The sequence below is a fragment of the Amphibalanus amphitrite genome, unplaced genomic scaffold (assembly GCF_019059575.1).
Source record: "Amphibalanus amphitrite isolate SeventyFive unplaced genomic scaffold, NRLGWU_Aamphi_draft 002007F_arrow, whole genome shotgun sequence".
Lineage (NCBI taxonomy): Eukaryota > Metazoa > Arthropoda > Thecostraca > Balanomorpha > Balanidae > Amphibalanus > Amphibalanus amphitrite.
This window is the reverse complement of record NW_024883500.1, coordinates 2,572-20,271: the sequence shown is the minus strand read 5'-3', so window position 1 is coordinate 20,271 and position 17,700 is coordinate 2,572. Positions and strand designations below refer to the sequence as shown.

The following is a 17,700-nucleotide window of genomic DNA, read 5'->3' as shown; positions in this document are numbered from 1 at the left end:
TCCTCCGGTAGCGTCCCCGTCAGTCAGTCGGGCCGCGCCCTGTCCGTGATCCACGAGGGGTCGGAGCGGACTCGGCGACCCTCGGGGACCACCGACGCCGCTGATCCTGCCGCGATAGCGACCCGTCACAGCCGCGCCGCGGGATTCCCGACATCGCTGGCGGCGCGGCGGACGGCGAGCAGCGTCTCGACGCCGGGGGCGGCCGCCGGACAGGGCCGCTTCACGCCGCCGCCGCCACCGTCGTCGGCTCTGTCCCTGACGGAAGCGGTGCGGTACCACCTGACGCCGCAGCTGGCGAAGCTGGACGGCCAGCACAACACATCCAGCGAGCGAGGCGACAGCGGCATCTCGGAGGGGCTGGTCAGTCCGCTCAGTGAGTCGCAGGACTCGCACGAGTGCTGGGAGGAGGGCAGCGCGGCCAGCGAGGCCTCCCGCGCCATCCACGCCCGAGGGCTGCCGTCGTTCTATTTCAGTCGACCGGGGCACCTCAGGACGGACCCCTCCCTGCTAGAGGCGGTGACTGCGCCGTACCCCGGGTACCCACGCGGGGATCGGTCACGAGCCGCTCCGACACAGCGCAGGGAGCGGCACGCCCGCCGGCCGCGCAGTCACGTATCGGTGGCCGACGTGCTCTCGGCTCTGCAGCAGCAGCAGCGCGCTGTGGCGGGTCTCCCCGGCGACACGGAGTGCCCCCAGGGGTCGCTGAGGAGGAGCAGGAGCTTCTCCGACGTGTCCACCCTGTCCAGGGACGACCAGACCAGCGGCGGCTGGGGCGAGCAGTTCGCCGAAAACAGCGCCAACACGGTGATCGAGCGGACGCCGAGGCCACCCAAGTCGGTCCGGTTCGCTCTGGACTCTGACGACCCGATTTATCACGAGGTGAACGGGTCGTACGCGGGTAACGACAGCGACGCGCTGCGGCGCTCGCAGCTGTACCGATCCTACCAGAACATCGGCGCCGTGTTCGTGGGCATGGAGAGCGCGACGCGGCCGCCGCCGCCCTCCACACGGCCCCAGCCGGAGGACGAGGAGACTTATCTGGTGATGCGATCGCCAATAAAGCGGCCCTCGGGACCGGCGCGTGCCAATATCGCGGAGTCGTCTCGCCATCAGCCGACATCCGGCCACGTGCGGCCGCCGTCTGCCGCGGCAGGTGGCTCGTGCGGTGCCGGAAACGGCAGCCGGGGGGCCAGGTGCGCCGAAAAACTGGAAACGTCGGAGCCGCCGGCGGTGCTGGAGCCGCGGGGGCCCGGCGGACGCCAGCGGCGGCAGCGCGAGACAGTCACCCGGCTGTCGCTGCTGCTGGAGGAGCGTCCGTCAGCCATGGAGAGCGACGAGTCGGCCGACTGGTCCCTGGAGGCAGTCATCAACGACACTCTGCAGCGGGACCTCTCCGAGACGGAGACCGGGGACGCTGACGGCACCGAGCGCGACGCGCCGGGAGGGGATGGTGTCAGTGGTGGTGACGGACAGTTTTGGACGGTGGAGAGCGGCGACCCGTGCAGCGGGGACAGTGGGACGGAGAAGGAGAACACCTACTGCTCGCTGGCGCCGCCGGTCAGCGATGTGAGCACCCTGGACTCGTGGAGTTCTCATGCGCGGCCGCGCAGGAAACCTCCTCTGGCGGCGCCCCGGGCCTTGCCGCCGCCGCCGCCACCGGAGCCCGCAGAGCCGGTGTACGCCCGACTCGACCCGGCCAAGCTCAGCCCGCAGGTGGACAAAGTGACCTGGCACGGGCCGGGTCGGCCGACCGTGCGCTCCGTCAAGAGCCGGCACAAGTCGCCGGCGGCGGCCGGAGGTCGCATCTGGAGACACCCACGCACCTCGGCCGCCAGCCACTCGACTCCGAGGAAGAGGACGGCCCGCCACCTGCGAGACGACTCGAACGACTTCCAGCTGGGCTCGCCGGGTTCGGAGTCGTTCGCCGAGACGCTGGGGCCCGGCGAGACGTACAGCAACCAGCTGCAGTTTGCGCGCACGGCCGACTCGAGCCTGGCCACCACCGTGTGGCTCGGACTGATGGGTAGGAAGAGCCGGCGGGTGGTCAGCACACAGCTCAAGTCCAGAGACCTCTTCCAGCCCAGAGGTAGGTCACAAAGCCCCCGGGGACAGGGAGGGAGATCAGCCGAGCGCTGGAGGTATAAGGTCAGCTGTGCCCGATTCATAACGACTGTAGAAATAGTTGGCTCTGGTCAGCAGAAGGAAAACGCCGCCGGCTTCTGGTAACCTTAGAAAGTGAGATGGTGGGTAAATTAGCATGCATGAATATCGAATGAGATGAATACCTTCGACTGAATGCCAGTCGGTGGTGGCCTTTCGACTGTCGATGCCCGTCGGCGCCCGGGGAGGCTGAGTGGGCGGCCATGGGGACGGCTTCTTCCCCCGGGTGTGGACGGCTGCGGTCCCCGTCCATAATCAGACGCGCGCCCGGGGGCACGCGGCGGGCGTAATTTGAATTCATAGCATTTACATGCGGGGATGATAGGCGGACGATACGGCGCCGATAACGACCGACTCCGACCGAACGTCGCCAGCCTAATTGTTTTCCATGCCGACAGATAAATTCCACATGTGATTAGCATAATTCTGGGGCATCTGACGGATGACAAACGTCCGGGGGACATCGTGTCGCAGGGGACAGACGTCAGAGGCCGCGCGCAGAACCTCCGGCGGTGTGACTATCAGCCGCTGTTTGCGACTCTGCTGCTGACCTTGTCCCCACACCGGTGTTCGGCTGTCTCCCTGCCGGAGTTCGCAGTGTGTTCGGAAACTCCCAGACAGGTGACGGGGCTGCGGCCGGCGATACGTCAGACTTCTGACGGGCCGCGCGCGCGCCCGATAAAAACCCGCCGCCGGAGGGTCGCTGATAAACCGGCGGCGGAATGCCGAGTATGCTGCCGGCTTTGTGCGTGCTATAGACCGTCAATAAGTCGACTATGTGTATTGTGTAGCCGCATGCCATGTTTGGCGATGTACTATGGAATAATGGACACACAGCATTGCTTGTGGTGATGTGCGAAATGTGTTGCCTATCTTTTCTCATTGACGTGTTCGAAGCCGATCAAAAGCACCGATAAGAACGCACGAAACATATAACAATTTCAGCAAAATAATTGTTGAACAGAAACACTGAAGTGCACACTTTCCGAACAGTTTCCGGGGTCCTTCTCAGTTTGCCAGTATCAAGCTTTGCTAACTTTTAATGGTCCGGTCGGAATATGTCGATTGCCGAGTCGCAAATGAGGCTGTCGGCAGTCGGTGGTGACTTGTCTCAATCAGGCCAATGCTGTGTCGGCGCTACAAAGGTCCAACAAAGTTAGTCCAAATGCGTACTGCACTAATTGACTAAGTTGGATTCATGGTAACACGGTTGAAGGGATTATTTGAGAAGTCCGCTGAAGTTGTCTCGCGCTACGAACAACTTCTAGGATAACCCATGTATGATTAAGTGAAACTTACGACTTACTGGAACCTGGAAAACTAGAAGCGTTTAAATTGAAAGATAGACTTAATCTCTTCATTTTTGAACAGCCATGAAACACTTCTAGACTATAAACTTACCTTTGAATTGGAACAGGGACTAGTTATCTACTGCCGACGAATCCATAGGTAGGTGTGGTTGTTTCCATAACTTACCTTTTCATTAGGTTGGCCAAGTACGGAACAATAGTTCTCAAAGCATCTGAACAAATGTTGTAAACAGCTGCCTTTATTAAAAGTAGCACAGACACAGAGTATACATATTGAAGTTCAGTTATCCGCCTGACATGTTCGTGCATCACCGAAAATCGAGCCTGCTCACCTCCTGGTAGCAGCTGAATTCTGTAGGCGTCCTATCGGAGACGCGCGTTATTGGATGTAATCGAGATGGGGATTGATCGCTGAGCATCCACCGAGGATAATTGATCGGCCTTTATGAACAGCCAAGATATTGGAAGCGCTACGCAGAAGATAGGCACCAAGAGTCGCTTACGTCAGTAAAACGCTATTTTCCAGCGTTAATAACAGCGAAACAAAACTAAAGATCCATTTCAGCGACAAAAATAAGTTACTTTATTTCGATGATACAGCTAATGGTGAAGCCTGTAAGCACACCATCTCCCAGTTTGCTGGAGTCTTTCTGATGACCTGCAAGGTATTTGAGATACATTGCCATCGTCGCTGAATTTTCTCGTCCCTGTCTGAAGCTATTTCTTTTTCTCAGCTAGATTTGCTAGTGTGGTTTTGTGCAAAAGCCTCGTACCTAACAATGCTAAAATAATGTTTCATGAATGGCGGAAAAACTGCACTGACGCATTTGCTATTTGCCCACGACCCGCAACCGTATCCGTGCTGTAGATATGAAGACTATCGGTATAAGATCAATGGGCGAGGACCCGATGTCCACGGCCAGCTTGATCGTCTCATGCGTCCACGGAAGAAGAAGCTATAGGCTTTTCGTCTCTTCTGGCAAAAGTTCTCTTATCCATGAGTTTTCCGATACTCTAGCTGGCGAATTCCCGGAGAGTTTAGCATAACATCCTACAGCGCAACATGTGCTTACTTTGATTTGAAAATGTGTCTGGGTACGACATTTCATAACCGCACCAGGCCGTGTGAATTCAATTGCACTCTCATTTCGAGCCCGCCCTCGGTCCCTATCCCAACACGGCGCGGCTGGGCTCAGTGACCTTTTTCACTACCCACTCACCAGCCGTGACGGCCCAGGTAGGCCCAATGACCCTTCCTCTCGGCGCCATCCGGACGAGTCCCATCCCGGCGCTAACCAACAGAGCGCAGCCGCCGGAACGGCCGGCCAATTGAGGTCAGACGGGTCACCGCCGGCCGCCCGACTTCCTTCCTCGGCCGGAGAGCCGCTCACGGCCGAGGGCCATTGTTTCCAGAGCAGGCCAGCCTAATTGGCGGCGGCGTCCACCGATGTGCCGGCCGCAGTGCCGGTCGATCGGAGAGGTGTGCCGCAGATCGGCGCACGTGATCCAGGTCCGTCCGACTCCTCAGAGAGGTCTGGAGGGAGACCATCGGGTCCCCATAGACCGCCAGGTCCCTGCAGAGAGACCGAGCACTAAGAGAGTAGCGAGCGCCGTGAATCCAGACGAGCCGACGAGGGGCTCATCAGTACGATTTTAGTACGTACTCGTCGTGCCGGTTGAATTCAAATGAGGCAAGTGGGTGCACGGTTAAATGAAGCTTTCTCATCAAGGGTAACTGAACTGAAGATGATCGAACTTTCAGCTACTAGCGTTGCGTTTTAATAGTCCCTCTTACAACGTTCTAGACTTAATTTCCTATTTTTGGCCATCCAATGCACTATTCGATAATTCAGCTGATCGGCAACAATTGAGAACCACAAGGGAATCTTTCTTCGGGCCAAACAGAGAGCTAAATTCATCTGCTCTCAGCTGGGTCGCTGATGGCGCAGGAGGAGCTAATCGATACAGACGCACAGAAAGCCACAGGCGGACGTGTCGGGCCGGGCGAGACCGCAGGGATTGGAATGGCGGACTACACGAATTGGCGGTGACCGTCACAGCGAGGTTATATGGTGGATGTAACTACAGATCTGTGGCTGTCTCGGTGAAGCTCACTGTCGGCTGTGGTGGCTACTGGTGGCTTCTCTCGGCAAGTTTCAGCACAAAAAGGACGTCTCATTTCAGAAAAAGCTTAGCAGTCTGTAGGCGGGCCACCGCGGCTGCAGGCGGCCCCGCTCTGACCTATAACGATCCCTCCATACGGACAGCATATGGGTCGGACGATACCATACAGCATACCTACCTGAAACCACCGTCTACCAGCCGGTGCCGATCAGACGGGACCGGTACCCCCAGCGCGGTGCCCGCTACTCAGACCTCTGGACAGGAATCAGGTTTTTGTCCGCCTCTGAGGGGCAGTAAACAACCTGGTGGGGAATTTATCGCACCAACACTATCACAAAAACGGGCCGCGAATTCCGATCAAACGAACGGCCGCCGAAAAAGCGCGTGCCTAAGTTTCGCCTCCGAAGGTGCACTCCGCCCCTCGGTCGGGAGGGGAAGGGGCTGTCGGACCCAGTGTCAGACATGTCTGGGAAGGGGGAGGTGGGGAGGGGGGGGGGTTGCTGGGTGGGTGGAGACATCCTTCACCGAACGGCGGCCAGCGAGAAGCGCCCGGTAAAAACACCAAACACCACCCCTCCCCTGTCGGGTAGTTGGACGTCTTGATTGGTGCTGACAAAAGTCATTTATTCACGACTTCTTATCGTGTCCGCTGGGCGGGAAGAGTTCAGCGGCGCCGGCTTTAATTTGTCAAACGTCAGACAGCCCTGAGTGAGTGGGTCCTGTGTGGCTGGACACAGCTCTCCGCCAGCGGGGGAGATTGTCGAATCGCCACAATGATCGTCCAGTCATTCTCGCTGAATGGAAGCACGCAAAAACATCGTGACTGACGAGTTTTATATTTGCGATCTGCTCGCTCACCCCAGCAGAACTAGTGCCAATTAGGGCCATTCAACGAGCTTCAATAAACCGGCATAAATCACCGATAGACTTCGACTACTGAACGCATACTGATTATGTGTCTGCACGCAGTGGTGCAGCGTAAAATAATTGCAGCTTCGATGCGATGCTAAATAAGAGCCCCATGCAATTACTGGCGAGGGTTGGCGATCAGCTATTACACGGTAATCCAGTATCGGCTACTAAATACACACAGATACTGTAGAGAAGATTTATCGTCTTGTAAACACGTGCGCTCAGCGCGGTAACTCGAAACGGAAAATAAATCATTTGGTATGCCGTGCAGCGAAGCAATTTCGCTCTGAGATACTTTGTGCATGACCAGGGACTTGCAATGTAAATGAAGAACACTGGAACGCTGCAGCGTTTCACGCGAAATCCACATTCGCTGTTTTGTAAGCTAAACGCTATGTCCGAGAAGACCACCCATGAACAAAGCAAACGAGTTCATTAGTTAATGTGGGGATAAATCTTTTGTAAATTAGACATGCGCCTTGCTTCATTGCTCCTAATAAAGGTATTAGCATCAAGGAAAGTAATATCTGCCGGCTACCGAAAAGAGTTACAAACTACAGTCCTGAGCAGACGATTTCAAATCCAGTATCGCCGACAGTTCCGGTTCCAACGGATCCGTTCGAGGAGCGTTTCACCTTCGGCGCAGTGTTTTCGAGGCGGTGCGAGATCTCGGCTGCCGCAGGTGTGACTTTGTCACCGTCCAAATAAAGTCGCCGGCCGCCAGGGACAGTGTCCAGCCTCCCAGCCCCGGACAGACCATTAATTACAGAGAGAGCCAGAGTCGGTCTGTGCGGAGCGGCCGCTGGCAGCTGGCCGCTCGGCTCTGTATCTGCCGGTCCCGGGCGGGTCCGCAGATCCATCGGCATTAGAGACAGATACCATCGGCCCGGCGCGCGCGGCGGAGGCCGTTTTTCACCCGGTCCAAACCTATCGCGAGCATCACACCTTCCCGACAGTGCCCGCTCCGGGGAGCCATTTTTTATCGAGACTCATTGTCGGCATATCAGTCACCGAATCGCCCCGGCGGTTTTTTATCGTCGGCATTGGGTAAAATTCGTCATTTATCAGAGGTCGCTTCTGAGAGCAGGATAACCTTGATCGTGAACCTGGTAGAAATATTTGTGGTATTGGGCCCGCTATGTGGCTCTCCCATGACGACAAACCTGCCGGGAGCGGGGAGAGTGACACGGAGCTGGACAAGATCTGACGCGAGTGGATGGTGAGAGAGTCAACTCTGGCTGGCATTCCATTCCAAAATAGCGCGGCACAATGGCCCAAGTGGCGCGGCGGGGCGACGGAGACGAAACACAATCGCGGCGGCCGCGCAGAAAACTCCGCTGTGCGCGGCATCCCAATGTCTGGAGGAGACGGGAGTCGGACGGAAGGCCGGCTGGTGACGCTGGAAGCCGCCGAGACAATGGCACCGGCCGCCGGCCAGCGGCCCCGTCTCCGCAGGTGACACCGGCGGCGTCTTCGTGTGCGGTCCGCCGCATCTCCGGACCGCCGCGCTCCGGGGCGTGCGTTCGAAACAAACGGCTCCCAGCCACGGACGAACGGATGACCGCCTCCGGTCACCGGCGCGAGAAAACAGCACTGACTGGACAGATGGAAACATGGGAAACGCACGCACAGGTGACAGGTACCGCGCGTCCAATTACTTGAGCGAGAGAGGAGGGAGGGGAGATGAGGGAGAGAAAAGAACCCCGAGACATGGAACAGTGCGCGGCCTGGGTCACTCCGCACCGCCTGAGACCTCGCGACTCTGCCTTCTATTGGATTGCTATTTCAGCGGCGCATTCTCCGGCGTCATTCGATTAGACTTCTTGGCGTCTCGCCAGGCCCGGCGTTGATAAGAAGCAACGGCGGCTTCCGTCCCATTGCGCTTTCCAGTGGTAAATGTGGCTATCATATAAATGTTACGGTGCAGGCGAGGCTAAAAATGTACTGAAGCCTACATTCGCGCATCCATTTATTCAGATCGGCACATTTGAGATAGCATTGCCGTTAGCAGGATTTTTTGCTCCCTTCACGATACCCGCCAGTGCACTGAAAACGCTGTGCTCCCATCTCTGTGGCGCAGACTCATATCCGGTGATATTATGTAGTGTCAGCCTGATGTAGCTACATTTGCACTTACAAAATAGATTGTACAAGCGGCTGCGCCACTTGCTTTGCTGCGTGGTAGAAAAAATTGCGGCACCAGCCAATTTGCTTTCGAATGGTGTTTGATTCATGTCGATGTGTCGTCTAGAAGCATAGATATGGACGGAAATGTGAAGAGAATTTAAAAAGAACTGTTGGCAACACCCTGAACTGAGGGCGTTGTTGGATGAAATTTGGGTGATATGGGGTCAAGACGGGTCAAAGGGGTCAGCCCCGGTCACTTTGGGTCAGGCCAGGTCACATAGGTCACCTCTCGTCCGCTGGGATCAGCCCGGGCCACTGTTCTGCTTTTGCCTCCACCACTACCCCTACCCCTACCACTACCCCTACCACTACCCCTACCACTACCCCTACCACTACCCCTACCACTACCCCCACCCCTACCCCTACCACTACATCTACCCCTACCCCTACCCCTACTACTACCCCTACCACTACGCCTACTTCTACCCCTACTACTACCCCTACCACTACTACTACCACTACCCCTACCACTACCACTACCCCTACCACTACCACTACCACTACCCCTACCACTACCCCTACCCCTACCCCTACCACTACCCGTACAACTACCCCTACCAACACCGCCGGGTCATGTCAGGTCACAGAATAATTGGATCCAATCAGTACTAAAATATCAGACTTAAAGTGTTCCCAGCCCTGCCCCTATTCGTGCCATTCCATTACGCTTAATCGTATTTGTCGGAAATGGCGCTTTGTGGCATATGTGGCGCATTGCGACAAACGCGGCGCATTTTCACCCGGCGATTGAGCATGCATCTTGGCACCAAATTGCACCCATATCGGACTATATTTGACAAAACTGTGCGATTTGCGACGAAGATGGAGCCTTGGGACAAATGTGACGCATTGCGGCAAACGCGGTGCATTTGTAAATACCTATCAAAAACTGCACCCATTTAGCAACAATCAACACATTCTCTCGCCACTTTTTATTCAAATTAAAACTTGCCCATCCGCCAATGCGAGGCACCCGCCGCCGATCGGCATGCATTTAGTCCACAAAGTTTGTCGACCCCGGCTCTCAATGAAGATCTACGAACCGATCAAAATTTCATTGGCGTTCTTCCAGCGCGCGCCACGTGCCAACCGTGCACCCCAGCGAGTCGGAACCTAGAAAAGGCGCTGACCCGCTCTGTCACCTAGAAGGTGTGCAAATTTCAACCCCCTACGTCGTACCGTCTGCCCTGAAGCCGTAACAAATTGAACCCACTACACGGCGTGGCGGACACACACACACACTCACAGACAGACGGATTCTGTTAGAATAGTAAGTTAGACAAGCGGCTGCGCCACTTGCTTTGCTGCGTGGTAGGAAAAAATTGCGGCACCGGCCAATTTGCTTTCGAATGGTGTTCGATTCAAATCGATGTGTCGTCTAGAAGCATAGATATGGACGGAAATGTGAAGAAAATTTAAAAAAGAACTATTCTGAGGCCTTTGGATGAAATTTGGCTGATACGGGGTCAAGACGGGTCAAAGGGGTCAGCCCCGGTCACTTTGGGTGAGGCCAGGTCACAAAGGTCACCTCTCGTCCGATGGGATCAGCCCGGGCCACTGTTCAACTTTTGCCTCCACCACTACCCCTAACACTACCCCTACCCCTACCACTACCCCTACCACTACCCCTACCCCTACCACTACCCCTACCCCTACCCCTACCACTGCATCTACCACTACCACTACCCCTACCCCTACCACTACTACTACCCATACTATTATCCCTACCACTACCCCTACCACTACCCCTACCACTACCCCTACCCCTACTACTACTCCTACCCCTACCACTACCACTACCCCTACCACTACCACTACCCCTACCACTACCCCTACCCCTACCAACACCGCCGGGTCATGTCAGGTCACAGAATAATTGGATCCAATCAGTACTAAAATATCAGACTTAAAGTGTTCCCAGCCCTGCCCCTATTCGTGCCAACCCATTACGCTTACTCGATTTTGTCGGAAATGGCGCTTTGTGGCAAATGTGGCGCATTGCGACAAACGCGGCGCATTTTCACCCGGTGATTGAGCATGCATCTTTGCACCAAATTGCACCCGTATCGGACCATATTTGACAAAATTGTGCGATTTGCTGCAAAAATGACGCCCTGTGACCAATGTGACGCATTGCGGCAAACGCGGTTCATTTGTATACTCGCATCACAAACTGTTTCCATCGAACGAAAATCAACACATTTTTTCGCCACCATTTATCAAAATCAATAATTTCACCATCCTTCAATGCGAGGCACCCGCCACCGATCGGCATGCATTTAGTCCACAAAGTTTGTCGACCCCGGCTCTCAATGAAGATCTACGAACCGATCAAAATTTCATTGGCGTTCTTCCAGCGCGCCCCACGCGCAAACCGTGCACCCCAGCGAATCGGAACCTAGAAAAGGCGCTGACCCACTCTGTCACCTATAAGGTGTGCAAATTTCAACCCCCTGCGCCGTACCGTCTGCCCTGTAGGCCGGCTAAATTGAACCCACTACACGGCGTGGCGGACAAACAGACAGACAGATGGATCCTGTTGAAATAGTAATATAGACAAGCGGCTGCGCCACTTGCTTTGCTGCGTGGTAGGAAAAAATTGCGGCACCGGCCAATTTGCTTTCGAATGGTGTTCGATTCAAATCGATGTGTCGTCTAGAAGCATAGATATGGACGAAAATGTGAAGAGAATAAAAAAAACTGTTCTGAGGGCTTCGTTGGATGAAAGTGGGGTGATACGGGGTCAAGACGGGTCAAAGGGGTCAGCCCCGGTCACTTTGGGTTAGGCCAGGTCACCTAGGTCACCTCTCGTCCGATGGGATCAGCCCGGGCCACTGTTTAACTTTTGCCTCCACCACTACCCCTACCACTACCCCTACCACTACCCCTACCACTACCCCTACCCTTACCCCTACCCTTACCCCTACCACTACCCCTACCACTACCCCTACCACTACCCCTAACCCTACCCCTAACACTACATCTACCACTACCACTACCCCTACCACTACTACTACCCATACTCCTACCTCTACCACTACCCCTACTACTACCCCTACCACTATCCCTACTACTACCCCTACCACTACCCCTACCCCTACTACTACCCCTACCACTACCCCTACCCCTACCACTACTCCTACCACTACTCCTACCACTACCACTACCCTACCCCTACCCCTATCCCTACTACTACTACTACTACTACCCCTACCCCTACCACTACCACTACCCCTACCCCTACCACTACCACTGCCTACCACTGGGTCATGTCAGCTCACATAATAATTGGATCCATTTAACTTTTTTTTTTAATCAGACTTTAAAAGTGCTTCTAGCCCTGCTCCTATTCGTGCCATTCCATTAGCCTTAGTCGAGTTTGTCGGAAATGGCGCCTTGTGACAAAAGTGGCGCATTGCGGCAAACGCGGCGCATTTTTACCCGGTGGATGAGCATGCATCTTTGCACCAAATTGCACCCACATCGGACCATATTTGACAAAACTGTGCGATTCGGGGCAAAAATGACGCCCTGTGACCAATGTGACGCCTTGCGGCAAACGCGGTGCATTTTTATACTTGTATCATCAACTGCTCCCATTGAAAGAAAATCAGCACATTCTCTCGCCACTTTTTATTCAAATTAAAAACTTGCCCATCCGCCAATGCGAGGCACCCGCCACCGATCGGCATGCATTTAGTCCACAAAGTTTGTCGACCCCGGCTCTCAATGAAGATCTACGAACCGATCAAAATTTCATTGGCGTTCTTCCGGCGCCCGCCACGTGCCAACCGTGCACCCCAGCGAGTCGAAACCTAGAAAAGGCGCTGACCCGTGACGTCACCTAGAAGGTGTGCAAATTTCAACCCCCTACGCCGTACCATCTGCCGTGTAGGTGAGGTTAATTGAACCCACTACACGATGTGCGGACACACAGACTCACAGACAGACGGATCCTGTTCAAATAGTAAGTTAGATGCTAAATGTAATACACACCTGTGTTCTTGTGCCTAAATTTAGACCCAAGCAAGCATGAGTTCAGACATTATTTGGATGCAGTCTCGTCCACTTCCCACACGCTTGAATGTAACTCGAATGTATGTAAATTGAATGTAACGAAGGTGGTCCGGTCCAGCATTAGGAGGGTGCGTGCTTTGGTTTCATCAGTTCGAATAACTTTTCGTTGGAGGACCCACATCTGCAAACACTCCTGCCTGGGTGTCAGAGATAGCGTTATAGACTTCCCAAACCCAGATGACGTGCGATCCACAGGAGATGCGTAACTTCCTGCACCAATTTCACTGTTTGATCGAGCCAGGATACCGCGGGTCTGAGTAGGCGACCTTCGGTTACCTCCCGAGATTCTTATAGTGCAGCATTAAATTTCCTATGGTTAAGTATATATATAAACGTATTATTCAGATTGCCTGTTTAAATACAAAGCAAATAAAAGATGATTGACGCTTTTCAGCCTGCACTTTTAAGCGACTTGAGAAAGTTTTCAAGTAATATCACCAATCACCATCCTGGTCCTGAAGCGGCCTGTCGTCACACAGCTCCAGCCCTGCCCTGGCCGTCTTCGGCTCCTCCTCTCGCGCCGACACCGTTCGCTTCCGCCGCCGCCAGCGGCCACCCGGCCGGCCATCGGATGAATTGATTACACCCGCGGCCGTGTAATTTCGATCAAACGCCGGCGAACCCAATCTATTAGGCAGGAATCCGACGCCACCGGCCGGGCGTCCCGACTCGGGTCGCGCCGGAGTCACGAGAGATGACTCGGGAGGTGACTCGGGAGGTGACTAGATAGGTGATTCGAAAAGGGACTGTGGAGATGACTCTGAAGGTGACTATGGGAGCTGTCTTAGAGGGTGACTCAGGATGAATTAGGAGGCGATTTGAGAGTTAAATTGGGGATCACCGGGAGCTGAATTGGATTGCTAGGTGAATTAGAAAATGAATTGGAAACTGGAAAGTGAATAGGAATTAACTTGAAGTTAGCGTGAGAGCTCGAATGTGATTCAAGTTATCACCAGAGAGGCTACCCAGTAGTTAGATGAGCTTGAGCTACGCTGCTTATGATCTCGAAGGTTTCTTGAATGAAGACTGGATAAATTTTTAATGATGGCTTTGCATTCGAATCGGCTATAGATTGCTTGGAAGTTGGAACATCATATACATAGACGGTGACTTGATCATACCGAGGAAGTGATGGGCGGCATGGGAAGCGACTCGAGCCGTGCCTTTGAAGGTGACACGTGTAACAGCTCGTCGGTGACCGTCGCATGACTCACTGGTGACTCAGTAAGCCGGCGGCGAAGTCAGACGCGAGGGACGTGCGTTCGATCCCCGACGGGAGCTTATAGTTCCCGCGGCCGCCGGACGTGCCGAGTGCCGACCACACCGGGACGGCGCTGGGACCCGGCGGAGACCCACTGGAGTCGTCGAACGCCGGGATCGGTCGTCCCCAGTGGACTAATTGACGTGTGGAGCGGATAATGGCGGGTGTGGAGCGGGGAACACCATTCGGTGGCCGGCCGGCGAGGTAATTTGACTGCACCGTTAGCGGGGACCGGCCCGGTCCCGGGCCTTTGACAGAAAACGGCCGCGCCAGGATTTTGAACATTACGGGAAGACAATGCTCGGGGCTAAGGGCGACGAACTTTGTGATTTGTGTCGATGTGTTGTGGGTGATACGTGCTGTCAGATTCGACGGAATAATGGAATGTTACAAGCTTCTTTTCAACCTCGGTGGATCAGCTGTCTTTAACGGTTGAATCGAAGCATTTAATAATTTGAAAATGGTCAGCAGCACCGCATGGCTGTAGGACAGGTTTTCGGTATGAAACAAGGCCGTTTAAGAAGTATGAAATCTGGTGTAGCATTTGGATCCCAAATTACATAAAGATTGCATATCACCACGGCCGTCCTGCTGATCTCGTGCTGCTGCTCGGCAGGTCACCTGAAGCTGCGCATCTACGAGAACTGCGGCCTGCTCACCGTGCACGTCATGCGCGCACGGAAACTGCGCTCACGCTCGGCAGAGCTCTGCAACGTATACGTCAAGGTACAGTGGCAGCAAACTTACGGCCAACCTCATACGTGACATAGCCTCTTCTCGTCAAAACACGCGTAAAGCAAAACGGCAATGACATCTGTATCGATGCCAGACGGACTTGTATTGAAACGGTGCAGCAGGCGGCCAACACGGATACAGGAAATTAATTAATTGTGACATAATGTAAATGAATGAAGAAATGAAAACACACCCATATAATTTTTGTCTAGCAGGGTCAATAAGGAATGCACTCTTGCTATCAACCCTCGCCCGCACATGCCATTTTCCCATCCTAGAACGCACATGGGGGGGGGTTGCCACCCCCCCCCCCCGCGCCATTTCGTTCCTGTTGGAGATAGAGCTTAGCAGTAGAGACCAAAAAGATTCTTTGGGAAGAGACGAATCCAATGATACCCAGTTTTACCTTCTCAGGTCAGTCATTGACCTTCCAGGTCAGGTCAAACTAAAAAATGTTGCTGTTTTGGGTCACCGTTGGATATCAAGTGCGCTGCTTATCAAATACCGATGACGATGCTGTTTTCTGGTGCCAAGCCAGCTAGAACCTCTTTGTCACACTATCCGACCAGATTTTTGCTGCTGAGGTCATTTCAGGTCAAGTTAGGTCAAGGTCAATTATATGTGTTTGTATGTCTGTGTGTGTCTGTGTGTATACTGATGTGTGCACCGATTGTTTTTGGGTCCATATCACATGAAATCATGATCTGAGAAGCTTTTACCAAAAATGCAGTCAAAAAACTTCACAAAAAGTAGATTCAGCTTGCCTAAAACGCAATTATCTTAGATGACCTAGGTTGACCTTGACCCTGACCTTGACCCCTGTACATCGTCGAACAACATGTTCCATGATAGGTGGGAGGTAAGACTGGCAAAAAAGGCCGAAATCAGGGTGTCAAAAGCTCACAAGGCCCATGGCAAACGCAAGATGTTGAGAATTGGCCATTTGGGTCATGACATGACCTGAAAAACAAGGTCATATCTCCGAAACAAAAAATCACAGAATCTTGAAATTTTCAGTGGACATCAAGAAAGGATAGACGAGCAGCTATACGAAAAATCAGCCTTCTAGCTCTAAAAATGTTGAGTGCAGAGCAGAAAGACTGCCTGGGGGGGGGGGGGGGGGTGGCAACCACCACCCCCCATGTGCGGGCGAGGGTCAAGCTACTGGTACAACGAATATAATGTTCGAGATCGAACGATAAAACAAATTGTTCCTCAGTGCACACCTAAGAGCGTACTGTACTTACGTAATGCATCTTGCTTAGCGTGACATGGGTGGCCTATCACGGTATATCTACCGTGGTCCGATAACGGGCCGCTGGAGCTAAATATCAATTAGCTGTACGCGATATTGCCCGCTCAATATACCATCAGGGCACCAATCAATAAGTAGCTGCGTACGCTGTCCGTGAATTAGGCGACATCAGCCGGTACCTACAAATCACCTGACTGATGACTGCAGAACTTATTGATCATTCCATGGTGAAAGTGAAATTAAAAGTTGTAAGGTTCTTGTTTCTGATACCTGCTTCCAGTATCGTCTCAAATGAATTCAGCACTGCTTCACCGTCCCATGTTGTCTGGCATCTCGGTACTCAGCCGACAGCCATATTCATTTTTTTTTTTTAGCGTTCAGTTGCTTGCAGTGTTTTGCAACTATTTCAATTTTTATCACAATATAGGGGAAGTTGGGGGAACGCCGAATACTTTTTTTCTGACACCCGTAGCACGCAAGGTAGACAACATAAGCTATTCTTGTTGGCGTCATTCGAGAGGCCAGTCTTTTATCTTTCAAACATACCAGGCGCATTTGATGAATTCGCATACCGTTAAGCGCAAAAACTAAAAATATCAAAGAACTGACTTTTTCGGCGTTGCCCCGGACTGCGGGGAAAGCCGAAAATGGGATAAATGATCTACGAGGAATGCCGACATTGATTTTTTGCCAATTTATCTCAAACTTTATCCAAAATTCATCAAAGCTGACACGCGTTTTAAGAGCTTGAGGACGCTTGGTGCACACTGGAAGTTATAATTGTGTGATATTATAAGAAAATGCCAGGTAAATCATTCCTTATAGGTAACAGGTCGTTGTGCCGGCTGAAAGTGTAATTTGTTTGACTAAAAATACGCGTTGCTATTCTACAGCAGTAAAGTCCACGTAGCGTGCTTTAACGTGCGTAATTGCACGTTTTCGGCATTACCCCAGCCAGCCAGACTTTCATTTGCAGGCCCATAACTTTTAAACGTGCTGTATAAATTTCAAATAGGCAGCACACTTATGCAAAGACATGCTGAAGATTACTTGACCGAATTGGCCAGACAAACGGTAGCATAATGAGTAAGAAATGCAGCTTCAAAGTCGCATGTAATACAAGGAAAACGTACCTTGAAAACGCTTTTGGCGCCCTCACGGCCGAAGTATTCCAAATGACGACTCGTAACAAACATGCGATAATTGTAGTCACTAAAGCTTCAGAGCATCACTGAGACGTGGCATCCATGTCGTACGGTTTTAGAAATATCTCGAATTTCGGCTTTGCCCCAACTCCGGCATTGCCCCAACTTCCCCTAGTGGTTATAAATAGATATATAGGACAAATTGGCTTTTATTTGCCCACATAATGCATTGACCCAAATGTTATTTTAGGCGGTGCGATAGGTAGGTAAGCTCTTTGTTATACATCTTGGCTTTCCCACGGCATTGTTTGTGAGGATTTATTTTGGCATCAAGCTATACTCTTGATACAAATTAACGGAAACTTTCTTTTTCTATACACACCGGTTGCATTTGTATTGAATAATTATTTCATGACTGTCCTAATTACCTTGAAGACAACTCGAGTGTCCAGCCGCATTAACAGGTCTTTTCGCTGACAGACCGGACATGATGAGCCGGTAATTAATCAGAGACGATGAACTGAACTGCAGTGT

The 17,700-nt window shown here is 53.0% G+C and overlaps 1 protein-coding gene across 1 annotated transcript; it reads left to right on the top strand.

The window, feature by feature from the left end:
- The first annotated feature begins 240 nt into the window (after nucleotides 1-240).
- On the top strand, nucleotides 241-14,854 carry LOC122376073. Its single transcript, XM_043355749.1, has 2 exons — nucleotides 241-2,086; nucleotides 14,648-14,854. The coding sequence occupies exons 1-2, from the start codon at nucleotides 973-975 to the stop codon at nucleotides 14,794-14,796; spliced, it is 1,263 nt and encodes a 420-aa protein (XP_043211684.1). The 5' UTR covers nucleotides 241-972; the 3' UTR covers nucleotides 14,797-14,854.
- Nucleotides 14,855-17,700: the final 2,846 nt, after the last annotated feature.